This window comes from Nothoprocta perdicaria, unplaced genomic scaffold (genome assembly GCF_003342845.1).
Source record: "Nothoprocta perdicaria isolate Ctin4 unplaced genomic scaffold, notPer1 scaffold_90, whole genome shotgun sequence".
NCBI classification, from domain to species: Eukaryota; Metazoa; Chordata; class Aves; order Tinamiformes; family Tinamidae; genus Nothoprocta; species Nothoprocta perdicaria.
In genome coordinates this window covers 2,515,407-2,537,616 of record NW_020456199.1, presented here as the reverse complement: position 1 = coordinate 2,537,616, position 22,210 = coordinate 2,515,407, and the positions used below count along the sequence as shown (strand labels likewise).

At 38.9% G+C, this 22,210-nt stretch overlaps 1 protein-coding gene across 4 annotated transcripts in view; it reads left to right on the top strand.

Annotated features, from left to right (window-relative positions):
* The window catches only part of NFIB (nuclear factor I B), a 163,399-nt gene that overhangs the window by 94,053 nt on the left and 47,136 nt on the right, over positions 1 to 22,210 (top strand). For all 4 annotated transcript variants that reach the window (XM_026052726.1, XM_026052725.1, XM_026052728.1 and 1 more), the window contains exons 3-6: positions 2,297 to 2,350; positions 13,523 to 13,591; positions 15,700 to 15,820; positions 17,588 to 17,706. In XM_026052726.1, the coding sequence (XP_025908511.1) occupies positions 2,297 to 2,350; positions 13,523 to 13,591; positions 15,700 to 15,820; positions 17,588 to 17,706 (363 nt within the window). The remainder of the gene's footprint in view (positions 1 to 2,296; positions 2,351 to 13,522; positions 13,592 to 15,699; positions 15,821 to 17,587; positions 17,707 to 22,210) is intronic.

Genomic DNA, 22,210 nt, shown 5'->3' with positions numbered 1-22,210 from the left:
ATGACCAACATGAAAAATCTGATTTGTAGCTGTGCGTATTAGTTGTTCAAAGCACCTTTTGTTACTTATGAAGAGCAATATTTATTTTATTATTGATTTATTCAGGAAAGAGTTATTTCCCATGTAACATTATTGAAACCGCCTAATTCCTCTGCACTCACATACTCTTGTTCATAATCAGTTCAAGATTTTATAGAAGCCTGAGCTTTAACCTTACGTAAGAATACACATGTGGCTTTACTAGCAAATAGGCTAATATTTCTAGGAATAGTAACCAAGTATTAGATCTAACAAATACCAATTAAAATTGAGAATTCAGATTGAATTTGTTTTCCTTTTGGTCACTAGCAAAAAAAGGATAAGGCATGGAAAAACTGAAATTAAAAAAAGGAGTTTTGATTTTCACTGATGTCCTTCCTCTACTTTCATGCTTTTCACAGCATATGTAGCAAGGTAAAGAAAAAGAAAAGAAGTGTCAATTTCATAAATTTTTCCATAAGGCCCTTTCAGAGAGAGGTACCATGTCTGACCGTGGGAAGGTTCAGATTGTGAGACCAGCTCTGACGGTGGGAACTTGGGTGCTGCACAGAGGCAGGGCTCTGGAAGTGCCYCTGTGTCCGGAAAACCATGGGCTGCACATGGGAATTTGGTGAGGGCCTGCTTTTTGGTCTGCATACCCGGGTGGGAGATGGTAGAGGAAGATCTCGTGCCATGAAATAAGCGCCCCTTCATGGATCGTACTGTGCACAAGAATCATTTCATCTGGTATTGGCAATTTTAGTTGTGGTTTCATAGCATTGAAACAGGGTTTCACATGTTCCTTCATCTTCTAGTATGCTGGTGAGATCAACAAATTCTTGTTTTCTGTAATTCTTGTAATTCAGATGAATTCAGTAGTTCAGCTGACCATAGTTTAGCTGAATGAGTTATAGGACGTACAAGTATATTTCCTTAGAGAACTTCTTTATCTTCAGAGCTTGAATGCAGAGATGGATTTCCAGGTCACATAATGCCTTCTGAAGGATCAAGTAGTGTGTAGAGCCAATTTGCTAAACTCTTTAGCAGATGAGAACAGATTTTAATAAGCCTGTGTAAGGTGGAAGAGAAGAATATTTTATTCTAGTTTAAAAGTCAGAATAAGGTATTGGCTTTAAGAAGTGAGGAGGATGAAGGGACCACTGKATTCACTGCTTTGTGTGATTCTGTCTTCTGTCCTCTCTTACATTATAAGCAGGAATAAAAAATTTTGGTCTAGAATCTTGACTGACTTGGTTCAGGCCAGTGGGGGGATCCATCTGGCAGTACTAATTTGTGTGGTGCTATATAGCAGTTAGTTACTTTCATGGTAATAAAGAGCAATATTGCATTTTAAAGTAATGGCAACTTTGTATTCAGATTATGAAACTGCTGTATTTCAGATCCCATATACAGAACAAATGTATATAGTTATGAGTGTATAAATGCTGTCTACCATGTAGCATTTTGTTGGTAATGTTTTCTGCCAGTGGAACAGAATATTATAATATGCTAATAATAATATTATATATATTATTGATGAGGGAAGTAAGTAAGAAGTAGTTATTTTTAAAGGAAGATCTTTATGAGCATGGATAGTATTTATTATGTAGTGTGTTAACATCAAATTGCATTCTTCTCCTTATTCATTAGGTGCATGTGTCAAGAACAGAGTGAGCTCTTTGAAGTCTGTAGGGCTTCTTTGTGTTAGTTTTTATGTTACATTATCTTTGTTTCACAATAGCTATTCTTACACAAAGGCTGTACTGTATTAAAAGAGTCATATCTTCAGTCTTGAGTTTGTGGAAGCAGACTGTGCCTTTGTGCTTTAAGGGAAGGATAAAGAAACAGGGTAAAGAAATACAAACTCCACAAGTGGCCTGATCCAGTACATCTTTCTGGTCATTGCATCAGAAGAAGCTAGCTCTGCTTTACTGGTTATGCAATATTATATTTGGGGGATGGAGGGGTAGGAAATGAAAAGGTACCCTTGTAGAAGTGTTTACACCCTGCGTATTTACCTGAATGACTCTCTTGTCCTTATTCAGTGATCTATGAGTTCCTCTTGTGAGGATCATTGCATCTTTCACAATGTTTCTGCTTGTGTATAAAATGGGTTACATATAGTGTGTTTGTTCAGTAATGCCTTCATGTAGAAAGGCATGGAAATGACCTTTAAAGAACAAAGTTAAGTATTAGTTTAATACCAAAGRAGGGTATTAGAGAGTTGTGAGATACTTTCAAAACAAATTAATAAAACACTTCTTTGATTTCTTTATAGATTCTGGACAACCAGGAAGTCCAAGCCACAATGATCCTGCCAAGAATCCACCAGGTAAATATAAGTTCCAGGGCATGTGCAATCTAACATTGTTTGAGAACAAAGATACTACTGTTAATAGTTAAAGAGAGCATAATTGGTCAGCAACCTATTTTGCACTGGTAGGTACATATAATCAGGACAAGCTGTCRTTATTTTAGCTCTTTTGAACTGGCAGTGCCTCTATTGTAATTTCATCAGGATTCATTTAATCTAAGGAATTTCCCCCCCCCTTTTCTTTTTTAAATTTGTAGGCAGTGATGGACAGAGGAATAAGGAAATGATCCCAAACTTTCATARAAATCTCCATTATTCATTTATCAGAGACAAAACATAATGACTCTCTTTTTAAAGTCTTTGGCCTAAGTTACCGTTTTTTTCTTGCCTTTAATTTTTATTTATGCATTTTAAAAGGTAAAAAAGGTCATTTTTTAATAGAATATATCAACTCATAGAAGAACTAAACACACTGTTAGTGGGTCAGGCTAATGTAATTTTGTCTTTTTTTGTTTGTTTGTTTGTTTTTGTTTTTTTCTTTTTCTGAGTGCTAAATGAATCACACTCTACCTAAAAAGTAATTGTCTGATGCTGGGCTTTTAAACACACATGAACATTTTCTGCTTCTGTTTGAACACTGGGAAAACAGCCTGCTGGGAAAACAACCTATCTGTATACAGACAGGGTCAAAATCATTCTTTAAGTGACACAGACTRTGCCATGTGAGTCCAGTGTAAATACCCCAAAAGGAGAGAGCTGTTACAGCTTATTACAAAATGGAAAAAAAAAAGAAAATCACATCGTCTCTCTAATATGAAAAACAGAAATGAATACAGGAAGTTTGCAGCTATGTTTCAGAGATATAAAAGCAGAACAGCTTCATATATGTCAAACTTTTTAGTTATTTTTTAATGTCTTTTTTGCAAGGGATGATGTAGTTTTACATTAGTTTGAAATCATTTTTGGTGGGAGGCTTTGATGCTGCTTCTCTCCAAACTGTGTGGGATATAGGCTTTTATTTCTCTATTAAATATATGACGTAAATTATGTAGCTTTGTGGTTTAAAAATCCCAAAGAAGCCACCACAGCAAATTTACACCTATAACAAGCCTGAAAAATTTCCTCACAGATAATCATGGTTTTGCAAAACTTAGAGTATTGAGCTCTGGAGCATTTATTTTTGTTTTAAAATATCTCTGTTTGGAAGTGCAAGAAAAAAAGGCAAATGCATCACACCTCATCAGTCTGAGAAATCCAGTCTGTAGCCTCTGGGTTTGAAAAGCTAAATGCGGAGTCTGGAGCCTCATCTTCACCCTTTTCAATTTTTTTTTTCCATTTCTGAAGTATGATTTAATGTTTTGGTTAGGGAAGTAGAGGTGCATATTTCACCACTGAGGATCATATCCTTACTGGGTGTATTTTTTTATCCATTAGTCTCAGCTCTAAGTTATTCCAGAAAGGAGTAAACTTGATGCCAGCAAYAGAGCCATGGGGTGGGCAGAAGACAAACCCTGCAGGCTTCCTTTTGCCAGCCCTGTGTGGCGAGATGAGATGCCCCACGATATCTCATGACCTGCAGTGTCCCAGGAGGCGGAGGGATGTAGAGAGGAGGAAAATCTGCCTCTGGTTTCACCATTAAACTTTCTGCTTGAAATTTGATCGTAACACTTTCTCGTGCCTTGGAGCCACTGCTGGCACTGTTGTTCCTTTTGTCTGATGCCAAGTSGGGACAGAAAATGGAAGCTGTGCCTTGAAACCCTTCATTTGAGCAGGGACAGGCGCATACTTGAATGTCATCCGTCTATTTGGGGATACATGAACTGCTAGCACCATTCAGCCTCCCTGCGCGAGGCCGTCCTGGGGTTAAAGCAGGAAGAAAGCAGTGAGGTTTGTGGTACCACACAAGGGCGGGAAGGGAGTCACTCATTTAAGTCCATCCAAGGAGAAGGACTGTTGTCCAAGCCTTTCCCATTAGGCCTCACATGGGTGTTGTTATTAGAAGCAGGCTGTCACGGCCCCAGAGGGTATTCACTGTGTGGTTTGTTTCCTGTCCTGGGCCAGGAACCGAGGGGCTGGCGGTGCCAGCGTGGTCTGCTCCTGCGTCTGAGCCCTTGTGTATCGAGGGGCCAGGGCACTGGCAAGGGATCGGTGCTGTGAGCGCTTGGATCTGCTACCTCCATAGCGCCCTTGCCAAGAAAAAAGGAGGCTGAGACCTGAGTGATAGTTGGCGGGGAGGCTGGTGTTAAAAGTGTTGTTGTTTTTTTTTTTTTTCCCTAGGTTTGGCTAGACTGTTGAATTCTTTAGGGTGTCTGCTAATTTGCTGTCTTAACCATGGAGGGAGGGCAGTGTCACTTGCCAAACAAAAGAACATTAAGTGCACATGCTGGAATCCTTTACAAGAGGTTCCTAAAAATACACTGGATATTTTGATAGCATAATACAGTATTAAGATGGTGTAGCTTGTGGTGGGAGTGGTATGTAGCTTTTGTAGCAAGATCCAGGGATATCCTCCTCTTAAGTTTTATTTTTCAGAAACTTTCATCTGGTATATTGCTGAAGTATGAAATGTGCTTTTCTATGATCTGGGTTGTAAAGGCCACTTCTCTGCAGGGGTTGTTAAGTAGGCTCCAGACAGATTGATGAACCGTAGGCAAGTGGGAGAGAAGGGAGAGGAGCTTTAAGGCTACTGTTGTCCAGATCAGTGATTAAGCTCCTGCAGTCTAAAAGTTTMTGCAATGATAAAACTGCACTGGCTATTAAAAGTTTTCTTAGGTTCAAAGAGAGAATGGGCCAGTCTRTGGAAAAGAAAGAAATGGACTGTGGGTTGTTAAATTGGTGGAAAACACAATTTGATTAATAAATTCTTAAACTAAAAACACTTGGGAGTCTACGATAATAATGCCCCCCCCAAAAAATCCTTGATGCCCGTTCATTTCATTACTCTTCTATAGACATCTACTTAGTCCTGCTGCTGGAGGCAGAATCCCGTGGGAGGCGCACCCAGGAAGGCAATTTCAATGTTATTCTGCATTATTTACTCCCTTTCTGTCCCTTTTTGGGAAACTGGACAGATATGTCCAGTGTGTATAGCATAAAATCTAGGAAATTAGCCTTCTTTAACAAAATGGTGTGTCTTGAAATACCTGTTTGTGTGGGCATGCACTGAAGAGTATAATTTTTCAGCGATATTGTCTACTAAATATAAGAAAAGGACTACAGTGAATAAAAAGAGAAAAACATACAAAAATACTAAGATAGTGATATCCACAACTACTAAGATAGTGATATCCACATCAACCATAACAGCTCAGTCTTAAGTGATACTAGAAAACTCTTTCGGTATAGGATTTTCTGAGTTCTGTTCTGCTTTATTTTTCTTTCCTCGCTGCCTGATGACCAAAACTTTTTTATGTTTGTAAGTTTACTTGCTACCTGTCTTTGGTAGGAGACTGCAGCTTGGCAGAGTTGCTTCATTTGTATAGTAGTGTTAACACAGCTGTGTGTAGCTGTTAAGTGTGCTTAAATCTTTAAAGATTCCTTCCTGAAATAGATGTAGGTAATAGGGAAACTGCTGCTCCTAAATGTTATTTTGATAAGACTACAAGATAGGATGGACAGTTGTATATAGTTTGAGGGCCCAAAAGAACTGGTAGTATGAGGGAATGGGCACCACTATTACATGCTTCACATGCTGACTCCTGGCTAGAGCAGGAGGATCCTCAGGAAGGATCCTCTTCCCTTCGTGTAATTCCTTCAGGATTTCATGTCTTGCCCAGAATGAGAAGGCAAAATATGTCTTTTCAGAAAGTGCAAGGGGGAAACCCGGTTGTCCTGGCACWGATTTAGGAACCTCTGAGGCCAGAGAAGCCAGTCATGTTCAGCTTCTGGCTCTTGTTTTAAGCAGCTAAATTTGGTGGTTATTTSGACTGTGTTTCCTAGCCAGTTGGGCCTGGTGGGTTTTTATATTTCCTGGTAGAGCTTACTCCACTTTATCTGGCTCAAGGAGTGTTTTCATACATGTGTACAAATTGGGCAAATGATAAAACCTCAGTTGGGGCTGAATGAAGAAAGAAGATTCTGGTACAGTCTSTCTGCTATTTAGTATTACTTTTATATGGGCAACATGTTACTAGACTTAACACTGAGAACCTGCTTCTCAACAACTTGTTCTTCCTCCCCACTCTTTTCTCTTTTTTTTTTTCTCCCATAAAAACATAAAATATGATCAGGACATTCATCTAAATATAATATCCCTGSTCTGAATCAGACATGGTTAGTTTAATCCACAGCCCCAGCTTGCTTCTCAGGGGTTGATCTTTCCCTTGCATTTTCAACAGCAACTTTATTCTGAGAAGTTTTTTCTAAAGAAGAACTGAGTGAAATCACCATCTATTCTTTTTTTTTTTCCTAATTAAAAAAGGTGTTGCCAAAAAGCTTGCAGCCAGCCTCACCTATCTCTCAATATGCAAATCTTCCTTGCAGCTGTAGAGGCCCAAAGGCTTTTCTAAGCTTTAATATGGGCCAGCAGCCATGGGGAGAACATTCCTTTGGATCAAGCCCCAAGAAATGTGTCATAAATTTGCCTATGTGCTGGTTCTAGAAATAAGTGTTTTGATTTTATGTTTTAGAATGCACAGTTTCAGAAATAATCTCTCAAGAGCAACATGTGGTCTCAACCTTTGCACTCTTTTGAAAATGCAGTGAGCAAATGTCTTTGAGTTTTGACTGACTCAGAACATAGATGGTGTCGTTATTTTACTGTATTACAAGCCACCCTATAGTGGATGGAGAATTAGCCCCATAATTAATAGGAACAGAGAAGAACCCCCCTGTCCTCATCACTGTGGCAGTTTTTCTTCTGTAAGCAATGATGCCATAGCAGAAYGGGGAGACAGGCAGAACTGTATTTAAGCAAATACCTATTCTGAGCCTTGCTCTTTCAGCATGGGAGTGGATATTCCGAAGCGCTTGCCGTTTCCTGTATGCCTGCAGCCCTACCATCTCAGATAGCGATCTTCAAATAAAACAGGGCTGGGCTTGGTCAGGGCTTGATTTTCTGTGGAGCTCTCCGTTTCCCAGATGCTCGGAGGGTTAGTAATGACAGTGATGGAGAGGCGATCGTCTTCCCCGCCAGCGCGCCAGCCCAGGGCCCGTCGGGGCGCTCGGGGGGCAGCGCGCAGCTGTGTTGTTCCTCAACCAGGAACCTGCACAGCCCCTTTGACCAGGAACAGATCTTCTGGCCTTGCATCCCCGCGTTGAGCTCTGGTGTGGGTAATTACTACTGGCTGCTGACTTAAGACTATCTCCGAGTTTTCATTTGCATGCACTACTCCTCTTCRTGAAGCTAGCACGTGACGAAGTCGTGCTTCTAAAAATGTTGCTGCTTTTCATTTCTGACATGGTTGTGTTCAGTGGTGAGGGCACAGTCTTTCACTTCAAAGTGTGCACAGAACAATAATTTACAAAACACTGCTATGCAACAAGTTAGGATTCCAGAATCCTACCTTGGCACTAAATAATTCCTCTCTGTTACTGTGCAATTCTTTAAATGTTGGAAACCAGTTCCCTCAGCCTCTTCTTGGCTGTAGCCTGTGCAGAACATGTGGCCTGCTGGAGAGAAAGCCACAATGCTCTCATGGTAGTTCCCTGTTGTGTTTCCTGCTAGGTTTCGGGGCAGCTCATATAATGAATTTCCCTTATCAAATAAATTAGGTGTTTACATCTTGAAATTACTGAAACATTCAAGGGCATTGTCACTTTGATTATTAASTTGACACTACTGAAAATCTTACTCATTTTTGGTAAAAGCACAGGCATTTCTTTATGCCCTTACAGTGCAAAAAAGTGGAGTGTAATCAGGGGATCTTTTTACAACATGTTTGTCCCCTGTCCCAGTTACAACATGCTTGCAGTTTGCAGGAAAAACTGTGACTGGCTGTGCAACAAGGTCAGAGACCATCATGTGGTAACCAGAACAGCCCCACTCCCTGGATGGGACCTTAGTTCAACTGTTGCAGTTGATGTCACCCCTGACACCTTCTGCGTCATTCCGTTTTGCTGCCGTTGTCCACCCTTAGTTGCCTTTAAGAAGGTCTGATCCAATGGAAACCTGTTTCTGATACTCTTACCAAGGTACCAGCTTCAAAATTCATGCAATGAGAAAACAAATTTTGACAGACATTATATTAACTTACTTATGTACAATGTGAGAATAATTTTCCCTGTCCCTACTGTGACTAGTACTATGCCATTAGTACTCCTGCTGACAGTAAAGAGCTTCCTGAAGAAGTCATATGTTGCAGACAGCAGCAGCAGCAGCTATCCTTAAAATGGCTTTTTTCCTGCCAAAGACTCTGATAAAGCATATAGTCAGTCTATTTTATCTTTAATGTAGTACTTTTAGAGATTGAACAMACTTAATACACCATCAAGCACATTACATCAACTTTATTTAAAGTCCAGGCTCACAGCAGCTCTTCTAGCGCTTTGCAGACAGGGCTGAAGCTCCCAGCCTTTCTTTTCACAGCCAGAGAACTGATTGTATTGCTAGTAAGTCTCCCTACTCCTTTCTGATTCTCCTTTTAAAGATCCCCTCCCAAAAAACAGTAATGAAAAATGTTTTTATGTTGTTTAGATCCCTACTTGTACTTACAATCTGCACAAAATCAAGGCTGTATCAGTGAAAAGAAAAATGAGATACTTAATGATACCAGGAAGCTATTTTATGTTTTGGCACTAGTCAATATACAGCAGAACATAAACAGACATTCTATTCATGAAAGTACAATTAAATCAGAAGACACTTAAAGGCTGGTTAAAGATTTGTTAGGTCCGACGTTACTGGTAAGCTTTAAAGTAATTTAAGAACAAGCCCCGTACAGTGCATGTTAGAGCAAACTGAAAATATTTTCTAATAAGATAAAACATTTTTTTTTTTAATCTTAACATGTGTAAAACCTACACTTATAATTCAGTTCCCGAATCCTTAGCATAGGAGTACAGAGGAAGACATTGAAGGACTGGAACTGACGTAGCTTCTAAAGGAGTTAGAAGAATTACTGCAGGTTCCTGTTCTTTCCTGATTCTTCTAGCATAGCTTGATTAAAACTACCCCTTAGAGACTGTTATTTTTGTCTTGTATCCATAATGGCATCAGTCTGGTCAGTATGGAATTAAGTATGGAAAAAATTATTTTTTAGAAATGTTTTTACTTAAAAAATCAAGGAAAGAAGCCATATTTTGTATGTACAAAAGCTAAAAGGAATGCTTTTTTTGAGGGGTTGGAAGTTAGCATTGACTATACAGACTATCATGCTATTTTTGGCAGGCAGATTCTTTTTTCCTAGAATGTAGATCTTAAAAAATATATGATAATTAATGAAAGGTGTTTCAGAGAGTGTTGTCTCTTGGTCAAGATGAGTTTTAGTGAATTATYGTATTCTATGCTTTTATTGGATTTGAGGAACAAAAAGAGCAACATATAATCGAGACCATCAGAACTTACAGTAAATTGGCTGTGAGGAACACAGCAACAAAGTATTATCAAGTGCTTTATTGAACCGTTCAGAAACACATATCAAGATTGTTAATTTAAATATCAAGATTGATAATTTAAATATGGCTAACATGTTAATGCAAGCAATACAGTTGGGAATACTTTATCAAAATAACAAAACACATACAGTATGGAGTATCACTGTATATCTTTTTCTTGTATGCAATATGATAATATGAATAGGAAGGCTAAGTCTCATTCAGTAGGGAGATCAGCTTCCCAAGGTAAAAGACAATGTCTGAAATCATTAAAACCACGATACTGTACAATGCTGTGCTGCTGCATACGGAGACTTACTGTTTATCGTATTTACAGTGCCTGTTTCTGCAACAAATTACAGCAGTTTAGTAACACAAAACATTTTTCTATTGCACAGCTGGAAGCCAAGAAAAGTTCTGCAACATATCCACAACAGATTGGCTTCCTAAATAGTTAAAATTGCTGAACTCCACTGGTGCTGATACTAAATATGCTGTTTATTTTCCTATACTCAGAGGCACCACTGGAATCCACCTACCCTATTAGGATTTAAGTTTCAAAATGAAGTTGCTCACTGCCTGTGAATAAAGGTCTGCAGACTTTTTGTAAGATCTTGTCACATTACAGAGAAAAAAAAATCTATTTCTTAGGTTGATTGAGATGGACTGTAGTTGCACATTTTCCCTGTCTTTTGAAACGCCTGGTAAGATGTGGTGTGATCACACACATCTGTGAGTGAGATTATGATTTTAGCTGATACAAGGCAGAGTGAAAACTGAAGTGTGCACTAGGCAGGCAGGGGCAAAGACAGGAGTGGTCAGCTGTAACACGACCTTCTGCGAGCGAGTGACAAGCAGTGGCACTGCTCTGCGGCCTCGTTGCTTCCCTGCCCCTGTCCCTTATCACACAGGGGAGCTGTGTGTGTTATGGGGCTGTTCTGAGCATTACCAGTGAGAAAAATGAGAAATTCATGAGAGAAATCTCAAAATGTACACACGTGTGTGCATGTGTGAGTGTGCACACGTACACATGAGTGTTTTTGTATGGAAAGTCCTACATTTGAGTCTTCCTTTTTAGATATAATGAGCCCCGGGGCTTGTTCTCACTGAAGTAATGGTTTGACTAACCTACGCTTGCTGAAGCTCCTCTCAAGTTTGCCTTGCTTGAACGAGAGGAGCTGGGCTTCAAAGCACTGGTATTTGGATAAGCAGCACAGAAGTTCACAGACTCCGTCTCATTACCAGCTCCAGAGCTGGCTCCACATTTATACACTGGCGTTAAGCCACACTTCACTTACAGGCCAACTAAAATCAAGAAAGCAAATTCTTCTTTGGAAGTCTCCCGTCTGTGTACTACTTCAGACTGTTCCTGCTAGAGAAAAGAGAAATAAGAAGGAAGGGATGGCCAGTATGAGATGAATTACTGTTTTTTTTCTCCAGCTTGCCTTCCCTTACTTTAAAAAAATGAAAACTGAGTAAGAAAGGAAAAAGAACCATTGACACTTTGTGATATGTATGCCAAGTTCTGTCACWTACAGAAGTAAACATTTGAGAAGGCACATCTTTTCCTCCTACCAGAAAACAGGCAAAAGGGGTCAAGGCAATGTAGAAGATGTAAGAGCGGAGATCTGCATGGAGACGGGTGATGTGGGAGAGATGCCCATGAAGGGCCACAGAGAAGGAAAACTGTTTTTTGGAGATGTGAGAGAATTTTGGATTTTCATAGAATCACAGACTGGTTGAGGTTGGAAGGGACCTCTAGAGATCATCCAGTCCAGCCCCCTGCTCCAGCAGGGACACCCAGAGCACGGGGCACAGGGYGGCATCCAGGCGGGTTGGGAAGGTCTCCAGAGAAGGAGASTCCACAGCCTCCCTGGGCAGCCTRTGCCAGGGCTCTGGCACCCTCACGTTAAAGAAGTGTAATGCAAAAAGAAATAAGTAAGAGAGAAGGGGATGTGCACAGTTACTAACAGAAATAAAGACAGGCTGTGATAAGAGTATTTCATATGACATTGACTGAAGAAGGAAGGATAATGGCATAAAGTTGTTCAAAATCTTCTGTGCTGTAAAATTTCCACACTTTACAGTACTCTATATATCAATTGCACTTACCCACATGATCATTCCTCAGTTCAAGAGGGTTGACATTAGTGTAAGAGTATTAGTGAGACAGCAAGAAAAGCAACCATGTATGATAAACATTGTGCTTGGTTGAATGTGTTAACAGTTTTCAGCTTTTAAGTCAGATGTGTTGTTGTTCATACAGGTACTAGTAAATATTGTCAGAGATATGGGATGAGTCAGATCTGCCGGGCTAGTGACACTGAAAAAGAGCAGAACGTCTCTCTCTCCCTGTCCCTCTTCACTTGCCCTGGAAAAGCAGCTAAGCTTTCTCCACGTGTACCAAGGAGAGATCTCTGAAATGGAGTGCGGTGCTTTTACAGTAACTTTTCCCCAATTATAGTGGCATTCAGTAAAATATGTGAAGATGTACACAGTAATTGCCAAAACACACCTAAAGAGAACAGCGCTGGGCCATTATGTTCCAAATCTATAAACATTCCGGTAGGGGCATTTTTGTTTGTTTGTTCTCTTAGCTAGAATATTTAGGATCCTGCTTTTACTTGTTCAGACATCCAGAGTAGAAAATTTGTAACAAATTTCCAAAACCAAGATGCTTAGAAAAGAGGCTATATGAAATACAGTAAGCTGTGCTTAATGTGCCATTCTGTGTAAAAGAGAATTTTCTCAGTAGTACTACTGGAGCAGTGATCCTCACAAAGTACAGGTCCCAGTAATTTGGATGGTGAATGCATTCCTTCCTAGAAGGGCTATAATGTCGCATCATTTGAAATTCAGGAAAGTCAGTTTATATAGTGATTACTGATAAGAGATTTCCACAGAAGTCTGTGTTTCTTGGGTTGCTATTTATGTGGCAGATAGTTACACTACTGGGATAGCAGTATTGATTATGAGTTGATATTTCACTGCAGGACTTCTAAGTTTGCCCCATTTTCAATGCCAAGAAATGTAAATCATATCTGCTTATATCAGAATAAGTAAGCATGAATCAAAATGCTTTTTGTGGTTTCTTAAACGTAAATTGCTAAGTATTTAGCTTCTCATATATATAAAAACCCTACCAAACAGCAGAAACATTTTCACCAGTTTCTGCTTTTATTGGAAATAACAGTAATCCTTGATCTGCTTCAGAGATGAAAATCTGGTAACTTGAGTGGTAAGGTAAAATCACTACACAACAAGGCAAGTATCAAAACCAGTTTTGCAGAATTGCATTACTCAGTGTCTGGTAGTGAGGTTGTTTAGGCCACTTGATAGTGCTCTTAGTTTAATTTTGACTTCAGGTTGAACTGGTAACAGGAGCTCCTTTTTTTGACTGTTTCTTGATGGTTATTCAGGAGCTCAGTGGATTGCTTGTTAATTTTCATGGTCGTATTAAAGAATCACATTCCTACAGCTCCTCATATTTATTGCACCTCTAAATTTCAGCTCTTGTTCTATTCTGTGAAATTTCAGTATTTTGTCATCTAGTTTTGGAATTCTGTTGATACTGCTGTCAGCTGGTGTATGTATTTATTTGTRGTTATTTATTAAACTTCTCATTATACTGACTGTGGTTATTGTGATCTTTTGCAGTGTACCTTGAAGACAGTTTTGTAAAATCTGGAGTGTTCAACGTGTCGGAACTTGTGAGAGTGTCCAGAAGTAAGTTAACAATTACATTTAATCATTTCTAAAATCAACTAAAATCAAGTGAAAGTTTTCTCTTTACCTATTTCTATCACTACAAAGGATTTTGTTAGTTTTGCACACAGTGTTACATATACGTATATTTTTGCAGTTGTAATAAAGCATACAATAGTCCTTTTTCATCTTTCTGTTAATTAAAAATTGAGTCAATTTTTGTGTTTTTGCACACAGTGTAGCAACCAGGCAACAACATTACCATACATAACAAAATCTTTAACTTACTAGACTTTCAACTTTTTTAAGTTAATCTACACATCCTTGCTTTCTACTAAACCATTTGATTATTCTTTTAGTTTGTTTTCTAATTGTTAACTCCTAAAAGAAAATCATAGCAAGGATAGACAGGCTGATTAATTTAACATATTATAGGCGAGGCTATTTCTTTTACTCATAGCACTAGTTATAATTGAATTTCTACTGAAATTGGAGTCTTTTTGGCATCGGAAGGGTTATGCACACAAGCGTACTTAGAACACAAGAGTAAAAACAATTATGAGAGGAGAGTTGGAGTTTTTACTGGAGACAAAAAAAAAAAAGCAAAATGAATATAAAGATCTGTTCTGTTGACATTACAAATTTGCCATAATGCCATGGCATAAAAACAGTGCATATTTTCATTTGCTTTTTGAGCACTTCTTTCATCCCCTTACTATCAATATGACTAATGTGTTTCTCTTAAAAGTTTATTAAGATGTGAAAGTTGTGTTCAGTAATGTCTGCAGTGATGAAACAATACAGTGCTAACATGATGACAGTTGAATTGTTCAGGAAAATCTCTTTTGAGATGAGGTGAGGCCAAAAACAGTGAGACAAAAGTCTTCAAAACTCTGTCCTTTTTTTGCACTGGAGCTAATTCATGCCAAGACAAGATGCGTAAGGAATTTAGTTTACTTAGTGAAGATTAGAATATGATTGTCATTTTTTGTTTGCCCTAGTCAAAATGAAAATTATATGAAATGGTTCAGCAAAATACTGAGAACTGTGGTCCTACCGTGTCAAGACATCTGTTACTTTTGTGCTGGCTAAAGATGTGTTTTTGCCATTGTAAATAGCTAAGGATTTGTGTATGTGAAATACAGGCTTTGCTTGTAGTTGACCAGTGGATAAATATGCTTTAAAGCATTTTGCCATTAAAATTAAAAAGAATTGATGTTATAGTTACGTTATGAAATCATACCTTCTGCTGCTGACTGTTATACACAATATACTTATAATAATAAACTGAAAAGCATGTGGTTTCTGTGGGATTTCTTGCCGTGCAATTGTTTAACCTCAAGCCACAACAGAGTTGTACTTTAACTGTCAGGAAAAATACAAACCTTCAGATGCATTACACAACATGCAATTATTCTTTTAAGTGCCAAAGGTAGTTAAACGCACAATGCACTGACAGTGAACAAAGGTAAATATTCCACACCATATAACATATAATTTGTTCTTGAAATGCTAAAATGCAGAGCACACAGACTCTGCAAGGCGCACGGACTGTGTAAGGAAGTGAAGGGGGACACTGAATGTATATGTGTTTGTGTGTAGGCAGTGGCACTGTGTGGAAGAAAAGGGAAGCAGTACAATATGCCATCAGGACAGAAGGCTACTTTTATACAAAACAGTTAACATTCAGGGAGGAAGAATTGGTGCAACCCCAGTTGGTTCTTTCTGAACTGAAATAACAAGTTTGTTGTTTCAGTTGTTTTCATAAAGGATATTAGTTCTGCTTATAAACTTTGTCTCATTTGCTGTAAAAGTCTTTCTTCAAAAGGCTGAACTTGGTGTCAGAGTGTGTGTTGCTTCTTCACATTGACAATCCCAGCTTGCCTCTTATAAAACAATTATGTACAATAAATATGCTGTCTCCACAACTGTTAAGGGATTTTTAGGGACTGGAGGAGGCAATTCACTTTTAAGATATATAAACACTGATAGAACTTGTCTGTACTTGGTTTCTGCAAAAGGCAGAAAATTAGGTTCATGTAGGAACGTATGACATTTTTCCCAATGTTAAAAAGATTGTAAAAAGATAAAAGATTATCTTTGACTCTTTATAATGATGTGTTTTTCAGCACCTATAACCCAGGGAACTGGAGTGAACTTCCCGATTGGAGAGCTTCCGAGCCAGCCGTATTACCATGATATGAATTCGGGAGTCAATCTGCAGAGGTCTCTTTCCTCTCCACCAAGCAGGTAAAAACATGAAATAAATGCTAATACAAAGTCAGTTTTAATAGGGAGGGAATAGCAACTCCCAGATACCGTCAACAACAGACTTTTATGAATTTCTTCTGATTTTTTTTAAGTTGGCTGCTACATATACAGAGATAAATACACACATATGTTAAATGATTCTGTAATTCGAAATGGAGTCATTGTAGTGTATCTTTACTATTGACATCACAGATAATAAGTTCTGTCAGATTTTGACGTACTGAACAGTAATCTGCCAAGACAGCATTACACCTCCCAGACGTGCTGCTCAGTTGTGGAAAGGTCCATCACCTTGGAGTGTGGTGGCCGTGCTTATTGCTTCAAAGCAAATCCAGGCAAAGGAGCAGTCTTTGATGGCTCCTTCTTAGATTCCCATCTTGATGGTTATGGTAGGGCAGGTACTGTTTATTGAGGGAAGGACATTATGGTAGCTGTATAAGAAAGGGGAACACATGGGACACCTGTGTTTGTAGCATCACCCTTGCTAAAGACATGTTTCCCACCTCACCCTTGCAAGGAGCTTTTCCCAGCGTTGTAGAGAAGGTGAATGGAGAATCACAGACTCCCATATTTTTATCCATGGTTTCTATGGTGCCAGGGATTTGGCCTAAAGGGTCAGCTTCTCACTGGTTTTAGCATGTTGTCTTCTCAGGAAGACATCCTGATCATCCCTCAGGAGATGTAAGTGACACCACAGGGGTGGCAAAGTTGCTCTGCCCTCCTGGTTTGATCAGCGTGTTGATTCCCCAAGCGTATTATTGCTTTCTGAAGCTCTCCTCTGTATCATGAAATCACAAGCAATATAGCATCTCTCATCCCTAGAACTCTGCATTCCAGAGAATCAGGAAGGATTTTGACACGGGGAGAGACTTTAAAATAATTTTGATTTTTGAGTGGACTGGAATATTATTCCACTAGGATTTAGTGTTTGTGAGTTATTTAGCTCATATTCCAGCACATACTTCCATTGAATTTTCAGCTTTGAATTTCTCCTAATACACTTAAAAAAGATATATTCCTTTTCACATTTCTGTTTGAAAATAATACTAATTTCATGTAAGTCTATATCACATTTTCCTATGGCAATCTGTTTAGCAGCTTTAGTACACATTATTATGAAGAAATTTGACTTTTCTTCACTATATTGAAATGCTGCTTCATTTTACATAGTGTGACTTGAAATGTGGGCCTTTTGTTTTCCATTAAACTAATTTAAAATTGAGTCTTTCTGTCAGGTAGGCCTCTTTGAAATGCTTAGGATTTTGACCAGGTGAAACAAAGTAAACTTTTTTTTTTTCCCCCTATTAACACTTTTCGAAAAAATGCCTGTTCTCCCTGGACTTTATCAGTAGCACTTTTTCCAGTGCTTTGTTTTGCTTTCATGGGTGCTCGATAATGTTTAACATTCTCATGGTACAACTTTTTTACAACTGGTTACAGGAACTGCTTTCTTGTTTCTTCAGCTGGATGCCAGCAGATGCAGAACACTTAGGGCATTTTCAGGGTGGCCATGCATGCCACCTCTGAAATAAAATCATGTGAAAAACATAAACACATACCTCTATTACATGTTATTACATAGCATATATACTAATGTAAGATTTAAAGTCTGGATTTTTTTTTTTTTTTTGTCCTTTTTATGTGTGGATTACTTTCTGCTGAAATGTTAGTTGAAAGACGAATAGTTTCTATACCACTCTGAGCTGCATATCATACTCATGGCCAAATCTGACATTACTCCAACAGCAAAAGACCCAAAACTATCTCCATAGATGAGAATATGGAACCAAGCCCGACAGGAGACTTTTATCCTTCTCCAAATTCACCAGCTGCTGGAAGTCGGACATGGCATGAAAGAGATCAAGGTGAGTGATATCAGACCATTTTGCCTCGAAGTGTGTTCAAACACACAGCAAAGCTCCGTATCCGCCTTTCCATTACTTCAAAAAAGTGATGCTTTTTGAAAGAATCTTAATTATTTTATGTAATATACATATGTTAGCTTTATAAATGCAGTTAGAAACAACGATCAAAGGTATAAAGTATGAACAATCACATAACATCTTTTTTCATCTGGTCCCTGCCCTATTGTTTGAAAGGATGTGTTGCAAGTGAGATCCTTTGAATTGTTTATGCAGTGATGATCCCCAGAGAATTATGAGTCAAATCATTTCAGTAAAAAACAAAATACTGTGGTTGAGACAGCCCTAGTTTACTCAGCTTTTGTTTCACAAAACATGATACAGACTCCTGTATGTGGATTTAACCCATGGTATGTGTCTTTGAAAAGGTCTAACAGGCCCTTCTGTAAATAGACCTCATGTAGCTCTGGGAAACTACATCTGTACGTGTGGTTATGCACAGTTGTGATTTGGGACATGAGAAGCGAAGAACATATTTGCTCAGAGCAAAAAATTATGACTGTCAAAACACTGAAGTTAATTGTCATAACTTTTCCTGATATTAGCCTGATGTTTTATAAGCCTTCACACTAGMGTAGTATTTTCCCTCGCCTTTGTAATGTGAAATTCTGCGTAGACACATGTAAATGTAGTGGGTAATGGACTCGCTGTCGGAGGCTTGGGAGCTCTCTGGAGAATTTGTGGAATATGCAGAACAGTATGTAAAAGTGAAACGGGGAAAAAGACATGCAGTTTTTTTTCCCTTGCTGCTTCTGATGTTTGCCTTCCTTTTCTCCCCTCACTGCTCACCATTCTTCCATCCCTTCAGCTCAGACTGGCCTTTTGGGTTGCGCTTTTGTAAAATTGTTCTAGGCTGCTTCGGCAACTTTTTTGTTGTTGTTGCTAGGTTTTCTCTTTCATCTCTGTGTGCATGGTAGCATGTGCTCAGTATTTAATGTAGCTGTATTTTATGTTCGTGTTTTGATGATACTCGGTCCCTTTTAAATCTGTTTCTACCAACTTTCTGATATGTGTTCTCATTAGGCTGTTGCTCCTGCACAATGTTTGTTTGTTTGTTTTAGTTCTTATTTTTTTCCTATACTTACTCTCATGGGGTCTCTAATATTTTCGTATTTTTAGCAGTTTTCAACACGACCTGCTGAGCTTTAAAAAGTCTAGCCTGTCGCTTTATATAAACAAATTTAAGACCAACCAAGCAGCAGAATTGTTAATCAGGCCCCAGAAGCTGTCTGCTTTGTCCAAGTTTTTCTCCTTTGTGACTCTGTATTTTCCATGACACCTTTATTACCATTTTTTTTTGTAGTAGACAAGATTATACCTCAATTGTTTTTCTACTTTTTAAATAAAATACTTGTGAGGTTGTGAGAAAACGAGACGGGTGTGCTTCTCTGAAGTGGTCTCTGCATATCCACACTTGTGAAATAAGTCCTTTCGAGCTGTAAGGTCTCCCTAGAAATGCGGTGCCTCTTGGGCTGCCCAGGGCCAAGTCCTGCTGGGACAGACTTTCACACACAAGTTCTGCAGTTCCCAACTGTTTCTATTTCTTTTTAGCTATGTGGTTGCTTTATTTACAAAGAGTTGTGCTCTCTGAACACAGTCTTACCAGCCTACTTTATTTCACGTTTATCAGTAGAGAAAAATGCTATTTTAAAGATTATCTGAGCGAAAATGAGAGGTAGACATGACTCACTTTAAAAATTTTTTTTTTTGCATTCCGATGCAAGCAAGAGGCTGTACTATCTTCCAGTCCTGCTGAGAATCATGGACCTTTATCGTAACTCCAAACACTTGTCAGTGCAACACTGTGTGAGTTGTTATATTTTGTCTGGCTYTTAGATATCTTCCACCCATGTGAAAGGACTGATGGTATACCACAGGTATAGCCTGAAAACTTTTATACTGGGGAGTGATACTCTTCTTGCACCCAAGCCCTTATGCCTGGCTCTAGTCATATTAGGAGCTTATCTGACTGCAGAGTGAAGAGAATAAGGCAGTGACTGCTCAGTCACTTGGTACCTGCTCTCATGTGGAACTAGCATGGGCAGTTCCTGGCATATTTGTTTGTAAACTWGCTTGTTTAGTGCCTGGTATCATCTTCATAACAGCATATGTACATCTGTGAAAATCTTTCTGATGCAGAAGTCTTATCAGGAGCTGCCATTTGAGAAAACCTRTGCTTTTGCTGTCCTGTGCCCCAAACACAAAGACTACAGAAGGAAAAGGTCCAAGAGGATTTCTAGGCCAGATACCTCTTTGGCACTACTTCCCGCCTTCCCATTGAGATCTGCATTTATTATGGGGTTAGTTTGCAGTGAAACTAAGAAGAAACCTTTTGTGATCATGTTTGTGATCACAGTGTCCCAGTGTCACCAGGGGATACTCGTATAATCTAAGTAGGTGCTGCTTTTCCAGTGTCAAAAGGTCATGAGCAGCAGAAATGTGAGTCATCCCACAGTTATGGAACATCTATATTCACAAATCAGAGTATACATAGGTATCACAGTTATGGGTAAGCTTCTCTTTCACTCTGTTGCTCTAAAGTTGCCTTAAGGCAGTATTAACTTTTATAAGAGAAATGATTTGGAAGTAGAGATAGTATTAAGGTATAGTATTACAGATTTTAGTTTGGTTGTCCCCATTCTGAACCTGATGGAGCAAAGTCTCTGTCTTGTGATCTGTGTCACATCTGTTTTCTTCATCAGTATGTCTATGTGTAGTGTATTTTCATAGAAGTGGAAATTATACAGATTATTATGATTATTATGATTATTTTATTCATGCTTTTGTTCAGTTTCATATGTAAAGTAACAGAAATAGAATGACAGAGATAGTTTGGGGCTAGAGACAGTGAAAGCAAAGATATGGCTGCTGAACCAGGTTTGATTACACTGGCTAAATTGGGTGTTTCAAAGGCACCCTGAAACACCCTTGGATAGGCAAAGTGTTTCCCTTTGATAGGCAAAGGGAATGGGACAAAGTCTAACAGATACCATAGAAAAATGTTATCATTTAAAATGTGATAGATGAAAAATTGAAGTGGTGTGGCTTAGGTTAGATCAAGCTTTTGTTGCTGTGGAAAATAAATATTACCTAGTTTATTAGCTGAGCAGCCTCAAGAGAGGACACTGTGTGAGTCGGTTGTAATCCACACAGTTTCTGCCACTTCTCCACAGKGCAAGGAGGTACCACGAGGATCAGGCATGTGGCTATTGGAGTCCATGGTTAGGCCAGGACGTCGCACATGAGAAACTAAGAAGTCATCTATGTTAAATGCAATAAAATATTCCTCATGCTAGACACTTTCAGTTGTAAGACTCCAGACTTTGTCCTTTTACAGTTACTGGTCTCCTTCCTGTTACACCACCTCTGACTGTGTTTTGATAAGACTGTGGAAGTGTTGTATTTTATAGTCTATTTCTGGAGAGCAAACTGTAAAAATACATTTTTGAGTAGAAGYAAGTAAGAGCATCTGAAAAATAAAAGCTACAAAGGGTTATACCTGGCAGTTTCATTTTCCTGTGTGCTAGGATTGTCCTATGTGTCATTGCCTAAACATATGTCATTCTTGTCTGCTGTCACCTGCTTTGAATGAGGGCAGCAATTATGTTTTTAGAATCGCAGAATCATAGAATCATCGAATGGTTGGAAAAGACCTTCAGGATCRTTGAGTCCAGCCATAAGCCCTTCTACACCTGCTACACCATGCCCTGAGTGCCCCATCTACACGTTCCTTGAGCGCTGCCAGGCGAGGGGACTCCATCACTTCCCKGGGCAGCCTGTCCCAAGGCTTCACCACTCCTTCTGTGTAAAAATTCTTCCTAAGGTCTAACCTGAACCTCTCTTGGCACAACTTGARGCCATTTCTTCTGGTCCTGTTAGTAGCTACTTTGGAGAAGAGCTTGACCCCTGCCTCACTGCATCCTCCTTTCAGGTAGTTGTAGAGAGCGATAAGGTCTCCCCCTGAGCCTGCTACAGACCAAATAACCCCATCTCCCTCCCCTCACCTATTCCTCACATGGTCTGTGCTGCAGCCCCTTTGGCTTCCTTGCCCTTCTCTGGACATGCTGCAGTGCWTCACCTTACTCTCATAGTAACAAGTGATGTTCTGATACAAAAAAAAAAAAAAAAAACCCTCAAATTTTAACTAGAATTAGGATTAAAAGCAACTTTTACTTTGGATTTTTCAAAGTCAAGTTCTAAATATTTATGGAAGAAAACAAATACTTTTGAAGCCATTATATTGTCTTGATGGTTTGCTTTATTGGCTTGAGAAAATCTGTGAATACATTAAAATTACACGTAAGCGCAGAACATGTGTAACACAGATTTTTAAAAAATCATGCTTTTACAAGCTTCTCTTTTTCAGTTTTTATACTTTTAAAAACAGTGGAAACAGTTGGGCTATTCTTGCTGCTACATTTAATTAGTTAAAAAATATAGCTCTATT